Consider the following 13,761-nt stretch of genomic DNA (forward strand, 5'->3'; position numbering starts at 1 on the left):
GACGACCTTCAGGCCGCCCAGAAATTTCTTAGTTACCCAACTCCTTCCCTTCCCCACCTTCTGAAGGAGCAGTTTTTATTCAACATCGGCTTGAGCCCCTTGGATCCTGCGAGTATCCCATTTTTTTCTTTCTTTTCTTTTCTCCCGCTCTTCTTCTCTCTCTCTTTTTTCTTCTTCTTTTTTTTTTATTTCATTACTGATCTCTTTTCCTCTCTCTTCTTTTTTTTTCAGGAATGGACGTCGAAGCAGCACGGATGCTCGCCAGGGGCCTCAAGGCTCACAAAAGAAAAGGCACCGCGGCCTCCGGATCGACAAAGAAGGCCAGAACGGAGGAGACGAGCTCGGCCACGCCTGCCCAGGCAGCCCTCGCGGTCGACGTTCCTTCAGATGCCGAACCTCCGGCTACCCGGGCCTCTTCAAGGAGTTCCCTCGCTGAGGCTCCCGCTTCGGGGGACCGCTTCGAAGAGGCGCCAGGGGTTGAGAGGGGGAGGAGAAGGAAGTCGGTGGCCCACAGGGTGAGTAGCTGCTGAGCCGCCATCGAAGAGTCTCTCGATTCTGAAGGAGAGCCGGGGAGAATCTCTTTAATGACAGGGACCTGATAAAGCGACTGATCGATGGCTGCATCCTGCCTGAAGTCATCCAGAGGATTGATCGTGTCGATCCCGAACAACGGGTTTGGGACTCTCTAGGGTCCTTTCTCGAGGTAAACAGATTCACCTTCCCCCTTCTCCTCGCTCCTTCATTTTATTAATTTTCAACCTTCGTTCTGACCTCCTAGCCGCCTTGCAGATCGGACACCAGCTCCTTGCCAATATCGAGGCAACGAACCGGACGAGGAGGGACGCCATCCAGGCGGAGGAGAGTCGCCGGGCCGAAGTTGCTCGCCTCAAAGAAAAGGCAGCCGAGGTAGCCACCCTCCAAAAGGCCTTGGAAAAGAAAAGCAGGCCCTGGAGAAAGAAAAGCAGACCTCGAAGGAGACGGTGAGGAAGGCGGAGGCTGAGGTCATAAATTTGGTGGAGCAGATCCCGATCCTGGTCTTGGAGGCCAGGGTTCTAGCGGTGGAGGAGTTCAAGGTCTCTACGGAGATGAGGGACCTGAATGTCAAGTTCGGCCAAGAAGCATTCATCAAAGGATTCGAGCTCTGCCAGGAGAAGGTGGTCAGAAAATTTTTCGAGCTCGATCTCAGCTTCTTGGACGAGGCATCTGAAGATGAAGCCGGGCCCTCTCCCACTGCCACTGCCACCGCAGCACCCCTTCCAAGAACACCGAGCTCCCCGACTCCTACTTCAGGGGTCTGAGACCTCTGACTTTGTATTTTTCTTTTATTGTAATTTTTTTTTTCTATCTTGTCTTTAAGAAACATTCAATCAATAAAATTGAGTTTCCCCTTTTGGAGGGCTTCTCCACTCTGCTCTCCTTTTTTTTTATTTTGCTTTATGCAATGAGATGCGCCTTGACGCTTTTGTCTCCCGATGGCAGTATCCTGCCGAAGTGCTTCCCCTGCCACAGGAGATTCCGCTGAAGTCCACGATCCAACGTCTGAAGAAGAAAGTTCATCATTTAACAAAAAGGTCGAAGGAGATGGATGGCGAGCTTCGCAGGTTGAGGGAGAGCCACTCTGAAGCCACCGCGGAGGCCACCCGCTTTCAGAACCTCCACATGAAGGAGATCATGGAGTACAGTCGGAGGAAAGCGAACTTCGAGAAGGAGCTCGAGGAACACAAGAAGCGCGCCAGCGATCGATCTTGGGGTCAAGCTGCCAAGATCAGTTCTCTCAGAGTGGAGCTGTCGGCTGCACAGGAGAGGATTAGTCAGTTGGAAGGAAGCTCGTCCCGCCTTTCGACTCGGGCCGACTGCGATCGAGAATGGTCGAAGAAGTTCTCCGACCTTCAGCAACAGCTTCAGGATGCCGAGGTAAGCTATGACGCGTACCGGACCGGCTGGTGCAGGCAGGTGGATGAATACAGGGGGAAGCTCAGGATGGCGACCGACGAGGTTGCCCACCTTCAAAGGCAGCTAGCTGAAGGGGCTCAGTTTGCTCCCGTTCGAAATTTTGACGAACTCCAATCCCTGAGAAGAATCATAGAAGAGCTATCTATCGCCCTTGGAGAGGGGAAGGTCGAACTGCAGTAATTGAAGATCCAGCTGGTATACGAGCAGCGGGCAGTCAAGGACGCAGAGACGGAATCTGAGATCCTAAGAAAAAGGCACGAGAGGCGGAGAACGAAAGCCAGTGGCTTTATCGGAGATATATGGAAATGCTAATGAGAGAGAAGAAATTGGAAGAAGTCGAGAGCTTAAGGCACTCCCTGATGAGGGTCGAAGTCGAAAGTTCGAAATCGGAGGAAGCCGGGCCCCCTTAGGCTCTTTTTGTCCTTCGTCCCTCTAAGTGTCTTCTTTTGCCGCCTGTCTGTTTGTTGTCATCGTTGTTGTTGTCGTTGTTATTTTTGTTATTTTTTTTTTTCGATCTTCCAGGCTCTGTAACGCACATTTTGCTAATGAAATGAAAAGGTCCTTGTTACCTTACCCGTATGTCGTGTTGAATTATCATACGCCGGACTTCTTTCATTTTTGTCCCGTGCGATGTCGATGTTGTTCGAAGGTTCCTTGTTCATCTTTGTATTAGGTCATCCTTACCGAGTTTCTTGTGCTTTTGATTGGTTCGGCGTCGACGCCGCTTTGAGGTTCCTAGCCATCGCCGTGTCGATTTGCCTTTTGTTCGCGACCATAGATCTTACTTTCTCTTCCTCCCTCTTCATAGAGACGAGGTCCTTTGTGCTTTTAGTGTAGTTCGGCCTCCATTTTTCGTTGGGGTAGCCCGCCGCTGTTCCTTCACATTTCCCTCCTTCTTCTTTTTTTTTTTTTTTTAGGCAAAGGTTCTCCCTAGCTTTTTACAGAGTCGCGGTAGCGTAGAAGGGTCATCGAGAAGGTTTTCTTCTTTCTTGCCGGGTCTCGAATGGCCGGACTTTAATTGGTGTCAAGACGAGGTTCTTCCCCTATTTCTGATGTGATCGGTTTCAGCTCAGGTTAGGACGAGGTTCTCCTTCTATTCCTAACGGGGCTGTGGGAGCACATATGGGCGCTGTATGGCCTCTCCCCCCATCCGGTCTACAAACAACTGGGCCTTCGACCTTGCGCATGTTAGGGCGAGGTTCTCCTCCTGTCCCTAACATGACTGTGGGGACGTATATGGGCGCTGTATGACCTCTCCCCCCATCCGATCTACAAATAACCGGGCCTTCGACCTTGCTCATGTTAGGGCAAGGTTCTCCTCCTGTCCACAACATGGCTGTGGGGGTGCATATGGCCGCTGTACGGCCTCTCCCCCCATCCGGTCTACAAATAACCGGGCCTTCGACCTTGCTCATGTTAGGGTGAGGTTCTCCTCCTATCCCTAACATGGCTGTGGGGGCGCATATGAGCGCTGTATGGCCTCTCCCCCCATCCGGTCTACAAATAACCGGGCCTTCGACCTTGCTCATGTTAGGGCGAGGTTCTCCTCCTGTCCCTAACATGGCTGTGGGGGCGCATATGGGCGCTGTATGGCCTCTCCCCCATCCGGTCTACAAATAATCGGGCCTTCGACGTTGCCCACATTGGGATTTATTTTTGTTGTCCGATGGGGTCGTTCCCTGTCGTTACAAGTCTATGCCAAAAAGGGAAAGATGTGCAAGTCTGAAAGAAATCTTGATTTAAAGCGGGATCGTTCGCAATACATTTACAAGTTTCCAAACTCTAGGGCTGTGGAAGGTCTGCTTCCTGTCAAGATCCTCTAGAGATGGAGTTGATGATCTTAATTGGAGGCCGATCTCCGAGCTACTCTTCCCTCCTTGGCGGCTCAGGCTGCGGCAGGGCCATTGGCCGATCTTCTCTACCCTCAGGCCGGCGTCGAATGAACCTATCGAGTCGACCTCGTCGGATGAGCTCCTCGATCTCGTCTCGGAGCTGGATGCATTCCTCCGTGTCGTGGCTGTGGTCACGATGGTAGAGGTAGAACTTGTTAGGATTGTGCTTTTCGGGGTGCGTGCGCATCCTCTCTGACCTTGGGAGCTGCTCTCTGACCTCCATCAGCACCTGGATTTTCGATGCGTTGAGGGGGGCATAGCTGCAGAATCTTCCTGGGAGAGCCACGCCGAGCCCGACGCTCCGGGCTTCCCTGCCTGCGTACTCGGGGAGGAGTCTGGACGCGCTTGTGCCCGGGAGGAGTTCGAGAACGTGGCCGAGCTTCTCTCGGCCCTTTTTCGACTGCGGGCTTACTCGAGTCTCCCGCCTGCCGCTCTCTCACGGTCTCCTCATCCTTCATTTTGAAGGCTTCTTCCGCTCGGGCGTACCTTTCGGCCCGAGCCAACAGGTCAGCAAAATTTTTGGGGTACTTCTTTTTCAGGGAGAATATAAGGTCGTTCTTCTGAAGGCCGCCTTTCAGGGCGACCATCACTACTGATTGGTCCAAGTTTCGGACCTCCAATGCGGCGACATTGAAACGGTTGATGTAGGCCCGAATGGACTCCCCCTCCCTCTGCTTGATGTTGATGAGGGACTCCGAATCCTTCCGGGAACGCCGGCTGCTAACAAAATGAGCCACAAACTGGTGGCTCATCTGATCAAAGGAAAAGATGGTATCCGGCTTCAGCGTCGAGTACCAGTTTCTCGTCGCTCCCTTCAAGGTGGATGGGAAGGCTCGGCATAGAATGGCGTCGAGCGCGCCATGAAGCAGCATCATTGTCTGGAAGGCCTCCAGGTGGTCAACTGGGTCTGAAGTCCCGTCGTAGCTTTCAAATTGAGGGAGTTTGAAGTTTGGCGGGATCGGTTCCTGCATGATCATTTGAGAAAAGGGAGGGTCGGTACAAATATCCTCACCATAAGCGGGGGGAGCATGGCGGAGTTCTTCGATCCGTCGGTTCATCTCCTGGAGCCTCCGGTCCAGGAAATCCTCTCGACTACGGGTCTCAAGGGTCTTCTGATAGAATGGAGATAGAGATCTTTCAGGGGTGGAATCGTGATCTGACTGAGGGCTCTCCACCCTCGGATTCATCTTTCCGAAAAAGATGGGGCGGCTGGCCCAAGTGGCCCATCCTACCGTCGGATTTTGGAGTTCTGGTGATGCTCTCTCTAGTCGCACTGATGCCTGTGGCTGCTGTTGCTGTTGTATGGCCTGCACAGCTTCAGTGAGGCCTCTGACCTGCTGCACCAGTAGGTCAAATTGCTCCGCGCCAACCGTTGTTGCTGGAGGAGGGGGAGGAGGCTGAAAAACTGGAGGTGAGGTCGGAGCCTGAGATCTGGCTGTGGAGGTCGTGGATCGCCGCGTGGATGTTTTGTGGGGAGGCATCGGGCGAAGACCTAGTGGGAAAAGGAGGAGAGGACGTCAGAAAAGATGACCGGAGGCTGTCCCGTTGAGCGCTCCTTTAAGAACAAAGGTACTGCGAAGATACAGCCCCTTCCTCTAGCGCCAATCCTGTTGGTGCAAAAATCCGACTACGTCGGAGAAGCTGGAGTCGAGGGAGTCGCGGTCGCCGTCGGGACCTGCAAGAGAAGTCTAAACCAGAGTTGGGGTTGCTCCGGCAAGACCCTCCGACGCTTAAGTCAGTTCTCTGCCTCAATAAGAATGGAGTGCTCGAACGAAAATTTTAGCAGAGTTTTTGGGATAGAAATTAGAGCTTAAAGAATAACGTATATGGGGTCCCCCCTTTTATAGGTGGAGGGCGCAACGGACTGATAGCGACGTTTGTAGCCGTCTGGCCGTGGGCCGCTCGGGGTCAGGAGGAGTTTGTTGTGAAGAGTAGTGGAGTAGAATCATGGCCATCATCGGGACCTGCCATGTGGAGTCTGTTGCGGGGAGTGGAGTGGCGTCCGTTGTCGCGACTTGCCAGAGGGTGGAGGAATCGTGCGGTATCCATCGTGGGAAGTGGAGCAAAATCGTGGCCATTATTATGGTCTGTCAGGGAGTGATGGAGCTGCACGAAATCCGTCACAGGAAGTGGAGCAGAGTCGTGGCCGTTACTGCGGCCTGCCAGGGAGTGATGAAGCCGTGCGGAATCTGTTGCAGGAAGTGGAGCAGAGTCATGGCCGTTACTGCTGCCTGCCAGGGAGTCCAGGCCTGTCGGTCGAAGTTCGGTTGGGGTGTCTGGCAGAGAGAGATGGCTAGCTACCCATCTGAGAGGAGCTCGGATGCTGCAAATCTTGTTGGGTGCCTTGGGCGTTAAGGCGGCAGGCGAGGATCACTTGCCGTAGGAGCTCGGTCAGAGGCTTTCCGCAGGCGTAGCCCAGTTTCGCACAGACTTTGGCAGAGGGCCGACCGACGGTGGATGTCGGATGGTGCTGGAGAGGTTCGTCCGTCGGAGGGATCCAGCTACTGGACTCCGTGAGCACGGCATTTGCCCGCTTATAGAAGTTCGGTCGGAGTCTGATCTCCATAGAAGCCCGAATGGGGATCATTTGTCGAGGAGTCTCGGCCAAGGCCTGTCTGCAACAGAAATCCGAAAGGAATTCGTCCATAATGGAAGCTCAGGTGAAGGCTTACGGTGGAATCCGGCACGGACCACTCGTGGTGGAAATTTGAAGTAGATCGTTTGCAGCGGAAACTCAGAGTGAGTCGCTTGCAGTAGAAGCTCGGAGTCCGGCTCCCGTGGGAGTCCGGACGAAGTCTTCCCGAAGTCGAAGTCGGGGATGAAGTCTGGCTCCCGTAGGAGTCCAGACGAAGTCTTCCTACAACCGGAGTCGGGGACGAAGTCCGGCTCCCGTAGGAGTCCGGACGAAGACTTCCTGCAGTCGGAGTCGGGGACGAGGTCCGGCTCCCATAGGAGTCCGGGCGAAGTCTACCTGCAATTGAAGTCGGGGGCGAAGTCCGGCTCCCGTAGGAGTCCGGGCGAAGTCTTCCTGCAGCCGGAGTCGGGGATGAAGTCCGGCTCCCGTAGGAGTCCGGGCGAAGTCTATCTGTAATTGAAGTCGGGGGTGAAGTCCGGCTCCCGTAGGAGTCCGGACGAAGTCTACCTGCAATTGAAGTCGGGGGCGAAGTCTGGCTCCCGTAGGAGTCCGGGCGAAGTCTTCCTGCAGTCGGAGTCGGGGACGAAGTCCGACTCCCGTAGGAGTCCGGGCGAAGTCTAGAAGGTGGTCGATCATCGTGAAAACTTGGGTGGAGTCTGTCCGTCGCGAAGAATCCGGTCGACGCTGGTGGGGGCTTATCCGTCGGCAAAACTTGGGAGTGTTGCGGAGGCTCGACCGCGAGAGAGGTTCGGAGAGATGTCTCCGAAGGTCGGAAGTCGGTAGAATCCCCGGAGGGTCACTCCTGTCATGAACTTCGGCTGGGGGTTATTTTATACCCAACAGAACATATTGATTTTATGATGTATTATATTGATTGATTTCGATACTACATGATTATATATTTTCTTATCAAAATTAAAATATGAAACATGATTTATGAAGAATTCTGATATAAGAATAATATGAATTAACAATCTGACTATGTAAAGGACCACGTCAATGGGGGCATATACGTTGGTAATTGATTTATCCTGAGGGTTTATGTCACCAGCGAGACTAGCGACATATCACCAGTGAGACCAGCGACAAACCGCCAGCGAGAGCAGTGGTTTCGAAAGACTTTGCTGTCAGATAATTCGCAGCTTACCGCAAGAAGATACGTGGTATTATAATCCACCACAGAAAAAATATGGTCATAGCTCATGGTTGATGAAAAGAACGTAAGAATGAAAGAAATTAAAATCTTGAAAGAAACTTAAATTTTTTTAAAAAAAATGAATTTAGTATGAATTGTATTGCATAATTGAAGTTGATTTCGAATTGATGAACTTTATATGCATTATTTTCTATAAATGATTATTTACTTTAATATCTGATGAAATCTATTGAAAGTAATCATTACTTACTGAGCTGTCTAGCTCATTACCTCCTATTTTTTACTATTTTTATAGATATTGAGGAATTAAGATGATACAAGATAGGAACCGAAGAGTAATTAGAAGCAGAACTTCTATTCTTTTATTTAAACTGAAAGTCTTATTGAATTTAATGTAAGGCTTATTGAACATTGTGAAATTTATTGAGATATTAAAGAAGAAATTTGGATGGTTATAATTTTGGATTTAAATTATTGATAAATTATTCCGTTGTTGCTTTATATTAGCATGATAAGATGCCTTATATGCTTGTGGGGAGAGTTTTCTATGAGTATGCGCGGTTGCCATGACCTTCGGCTCACAATCTTAGGTCGGAGGCGTGACACTCCATCTTCTTGTCCTCCATATGCTAGGGCTTGCCAAGAGGCCTAGGGTAGGTGGCGGCAGTCCCACACTAGGGCTTCAAATTCAAAGCCTCACAAAGAAGGAAACATCTTCGTGGATCTGCATTGCAATCCATCGGATCAAATGCACATTCATTTAGGTCCATTTAGATCCCGGTTCAAATATGATGGATCAGAACCAAGATCCATGAAAATATTTCCTTCTTCACTAGGCTTCGAATCCAAAGTCCTACCTTGAAGCCGTCTACACCCGTCTAGCCAAGGCCTCTTGGTGGACGTCTCGGTGAGCTCTAACTCATGGAAGAGAAGATGGAGGCTCTCGGTGAATCCTATCATTTGGAGAAGATGAAGGCGCAACAGAGAGTCATGAAGCACTTGCTAACACACGTTGCGGGTGGAGATGAAAAGAGTGGAATAATAAGAACTATGAGGTAAACCAAATCAAGAGATGGTTGCACCAAATTTTGCAAACCAGGCATGAGGAGCTTGCTTAAGAACATATAAAGCATGACGAAGCTAGCATATCTTATTAGGTGGATGAGGATAATCCGATGGTGGCTACATGCGCATTTCTTCTTCAAGATCATCATTAAGGAAGGTATTCTTGACATCCATATGAAAAAATGATCATTGCCTAGCAGCACCAACATCAATAAGGCTCCTAACCATGGTTTGTCGAGCAACTGGATCAAATGTTTCCTCATAGTTAGTACCATACTCCCATGTCAAACCTTTGGCAACAACATTAGCATTATAACACTCATCCTTATTATCCAGCTTGGTAGGCTGTTTGACATCCCAGTAACAAGTCACTATAACTTCTTCCCTTCGAGAAAGCTACGCATAGCTTTAGCCCAAGGAACTAATTGGATCCATTCAAGACTATCTCAAAGGGTTTGAAAATCTTAGAATGAGTCTTACTGGTAGACATAATTGTTGCAAAAATCCAAACAAGCAATAAAGAAACTTGTTGTAGAGGCAGAATTTGTGGAAATAGATGCCAAAAAATGATCAACACAACAAAATTAGGTCTTTGTTGCCTACGTGGTAGGACTGCTAACCTGGCGCTAACATGACAGTGAAAGTTTGCAGTCGAGCCGACATGGCAGTACTGCTAATGTGGCTCTGACATGGCAATTGGAACTAGCATTTGAAGCTAATGTAGCAATCGACATGGCACGAATTATGGATAAACAGATCTAGCGAATTTGAGCCTAGGTCTAAATGGATCTAAACAAATTTGGATTCAAATATGATGGACTAGAACTCGAAGAAGATGTTTCCTTCTTTGTGAGGCTTCAAATCTAAAGCCCTAGTGAGGGCTATCTCCACATAATGATCTTTCGAAAGAAGTATAAATGCAGCTATTGTCTCTCAATTTGATTTCACTCACAATTTTTATGATTCCACTCTTTTCATCCGCAAAATTGTTAAAGGTATCACCTTATTATTACTTAGTGTGGATGATATGACTACAACCGGGATGATCTCATGGGCATTCATGATCCCTAACATATCTTAATCAAAAATTTGAGATGAAAGACTTGGGAGCTTTGAATTGCTTCTTGGGCCTCGAGGTTACATCTAGTTTTGATGGATATTATTTATCATTGGCCAAATATGCATTTGATCTTATTTCTAAAGTTGGATTAATAGATAGTAAGATTACTTCTACATCTCTTAAGACTCATGCCAAATTAATACCCACCGGGGGAACTCCTCTTTTAGATGCTACTCATTATAGATAGTTAGTTGGTAGTCTTGTAAATCTTATGGTTACTCGTCATGACATAGCTTATGCTGTTCATATTGTCAATTAATTAATGGTAAGTCCTTTCGCTCGTGGTGCCACTGTTTGGCATATTCTATGCTTTGTCAAAGATACCCTATTTCATGGCTCACATTATACTGTTGACTCCTCCTTGTACTAAAGTATTTATTTCAAGGTTCGTGGACTCGATACCAGCACCTATGCCGGTTGCCAATCGGTAAAGTACCGAACCATATCAGATCATACCGATAACAAAAAAATTAAAAAAAATTCCACCTAATGGTTAAAAAAAAAGAAAAGAAATCAAGTCAAATCGGACCGAACCAGTATCGTACTATATCAGATTGGACCAAATCACTTGATATTGGGCGGTTTGGACCGATATCGTACCAAACTGATCGATTCGATCCGGTTCATGCTATTTTTTCGAAAACTGATCTGAACCGAACTAGTTTCCTACCGGTATGGTACGATACGAGGTGTATCGGTCGGTATGGAATATCATAATTTATTCTAATGTTGATTGAGCTGATCATTCTACTGATAAAAGCATTATTATGGGCTATTGTTTCCTTCTAGGTGATTGTCCGATCGCCTGGCATAGTAAGAAGCAAACTACTAGCTTTAGGTTCAGCATTGTAGCTGAATATAGGGCCGTTACTGATGCTACTGATAAAATATTTTGGCTTAGATGGTGGCTAGAGGATATGAAAGTTACTCATCATAGTGCTATCATTCTTTGCTATGATAATCAAAGTACCATTTAAATTGCTTATAATGATGTCTTTCGTAAGTGTACTAAACATACTGAAACTAATTGTCACTTCATTCACCAGCACATTCGTCGTAGTACTGTATAGCTTTATTCTATTTCCTTCTCTAACCAAATTGCAGATATCTTTACTAAGGCCGATCCACTTGGATATTTTCGAGACTTAGTTTTCAAACTCAAGATAGCTTCCACCATACCATCTTAAGTTTGAGTGAGGATGTTACCGTAACCAAATTGTAATATTAATAAAGTTGTTGTCATATTCAAAATCTATTATAGTTAGGCTTATATATACACCATGTACATACTATCGTATTCAAATAATTTTTACATCCATTAGAATTACAGAGTTTTTTCTCCTTCTTCACTTGTTTTAACATCTTGGATATGCCTAATCCAACTATGAATAGGATTTAGGTTATTTAACTTGATGATCTATCGAGAGTTGAGATTCATTATCAATAGGAGATAAGTTGAAGTCTAGAATTACAGTAGGCTGTGAAATAAAGTTCTATTTTCTTTACCAAAACTATCAGTACAATAACTGCACTGTAACTAATAGTTCTGATTGGACACTCTTGGAGCAGAGCATCTACAAGAATCAGTCAATTTCACAACCTCACAAAACAACCTTGTTGAATTCATTAAACATAAAGACGGGCACTTTAAGTCAAAGAAACATGATAATAAACGAAAATCAGTAATCCTGTCCTGTAAAATTCCTCATGCACCCATAAGCAAAATCCCCCATCGCTTCACCAAGCAGAACAAATAAGCATTTTGCTATGAGGAAACAAGAGGCGAAAAAAAGGGTATAAAACCTGTACAGAAACATCATCATTCACCCAAATTGCAGACAAAATTCTCGTTCAATCCCCCGACAGCACAGCAGCCCCCATCAACACTGCGGCGACTGCTCCACTCGCCAATCCAATCAAAAAGCTCTTCCACGGTCCAATCCTTTCAGCCATTGGCATCGGCGGCGGCAACGGTGCCGGATATGGCGGCGCGCTCGGCTCGACCCAAAAGAACTCAGGCGCCTCGACCTCCGTCGGAATGCTCGGAACTCCGGCGACCACAGGGGCCCCGTCGACGGGATCCGACGATGGGGCGGGCGCCAGGCACCAGAGAATGCGGGCGGACAGGTGGAGCGAGGCGTGGGGGCGGCCGGACGGCCGGCGGAGCGGCAGGACGAAGGGCTCACCGGCGGCGAGGAGGGAGGAGAGGGTGATGACGGCGGAGGCGACCGGCTTGGCGGCGCGGAAGGGGAGGCGGGAGGAGAGTATCTGGACGGTAAGGGAGGAGCTAGGGTTTTGGAGGGTTTCGAAGGAAAGGGGGAGGTGGAGCTTGGGGGGGTTGGAGGAGCTAGAATTTAGGGGGATAGGGGACTTCCTGATGAGGGCGGGGTCGACCCACGCGACGGCGAAGGGCTTCGCCGCCTTGCCGAGAAAGGTGGCGCCACCCTTGAGGCCGTCGGCGGCGAGGAGAGTCAGCTCGAGGATCGCGTCCCCGGCGTCTTCTTTTGGCATTGTTTCGGGTTCCGGCACGTTACGCCGGAGATCGGCATGGGTTGAGAAGGCGGCTTGCTTGGTAGCGGTTTCCGGTCTCATCTCTCGAAATTATAAAATCTGAACAAAAAAAAAGGAAAAGAATTCTTCTGAGTGTCCCAAAAAAAAAAAAAAAAACCTTCTTTGTGGGCGAGGGTGGGAGAAAGGTATTCAAAAGGTGAAGCGGACATGATGAGGAGATCTTAATTTTATTCGTGAAGATGGAAGGTGGGAAACCTCTTTAAAAACAATACGCGGTGGCGGAAAAATTTTGGAAAGGATGGATATTTCTTTTTGGGTTTGATATATGGAAATCAAAGCAAATATGGTTGCGAACGAAATTGTTGACTATTTTAGGTATTGAGTTTATATTTTTTAGCTAAAATTTTATTCAAAAATAAAAAATAATAAAAATATAAATTGATGTGTTTATACCTTCGTATACCAATTGAGATACTGAAAGCTAAGAATTTATGAATATTGCAATAGTAGATTCTTAGTATGGATATAGATCAAAATCTTTATTGTGATGAAACCTTTGGGCTGAAAAGAAACTGAAACAGGTTAGATGTCACAAGCATATCTACTATCAAGATCCTAAATTAAATTCACCTCAATCTATTGGCAAATCAAACTTCAATCTAATTTAATTAATAAGTTTGTCAACCTATATTCAATTCAATGAAGAGAATAAGAGGAAAAGGAGAACAAAGTCAACAAGAAACGAGTTAGAGAAAAAAAATAATAGATAATGATGATTCATGAGTGAATTGATGGCATGAAGATGAGTGATGAGGCACTATAAAAGTCATAGGGCCGGTGTAGGTGTGCTAAAATGAGAAAAAGAGATGAAAGACAGTGCAATTATGGAGGGAAGGGGAGAGTGGAAGAGGATGAAAAGGTTGGAAGAGGAGGAGGAAGAAGAGAGGAGACAAGGTAGCATAGATAGTAAAAAAATAATGAGTGATGATCACTAATGTGATAAAGTCAAGGAATAGAACAAGTAATTAATGGCCGCATATCGAGATTTCAATAGGGAGCTAGCAAGGTGAGGCTTGTGAAAGGGAATGAGGTAAGAAGAGAAAGGAGGAAGGGAAGAGAAGAAGGTAGATAACAGAGGAAATGAGTTGAGTGAAAAGAAGAGCTTTACAAATGTTAATGATGACCAAACAAATTGAAGTCTCAACTCAAACAAAAGCATAGAACAAAAGTGCTTGCATAGGCAAGTTAGCTTTGGCTATTGGTTTGTGTAGATAATCAAATTTTGGATTTAATGCATCCTAGATGTGATAATCAATGTAGAAAGAATAATCTATTAGTCAACGAATCAGTAAGTTATGGTGTCGATTATAGTTTCACATGTACAAGTGTATCACTCAATATTCTTATCTCTGTTTTATCCTTTGACACT

General features: G+C 47.2%; 1 protein-coding gene across 1 annotated transcript; it reads right to left on the reverse strand.

The window, feature by feature from the left end:
- Positions 1–11,412: 11,412 nt before the first annotated feature.
- On the reverse strand, positions 11,413–12,610 carry LOC114914522 (uncharacterized). The gene has a single exon (XM_029266753.2). The coding sequence runs from the start codon at positions 12,411–12,413 to the stop codon at positions 11,673–11,675; it is 741 nt and encodes a 246-aa protein (XP_029122586.2). The 5' UTR covers positions 12,414–12,610; the 3' UTR covers positions 11,413–11,672.
- Positions 12,611–13,761: the final 1,151 nt, after the last annotated feature.

This window comes from Elaeis guineensis, chromosome 9 (assembly GCF_000442705.2).
Source record: "Elaeis guineensis isolate ETL-2024a chromosome 9, EG11, whole genome shotgun sequence".
In the NCBI taxonomy this organism is placed as follows: Eukaryota; Viridiplantae; Streptophyta; class Magnoliopsida; order Arecales; family Arecaceae; genus Elaeis; species Elaeis guineensis.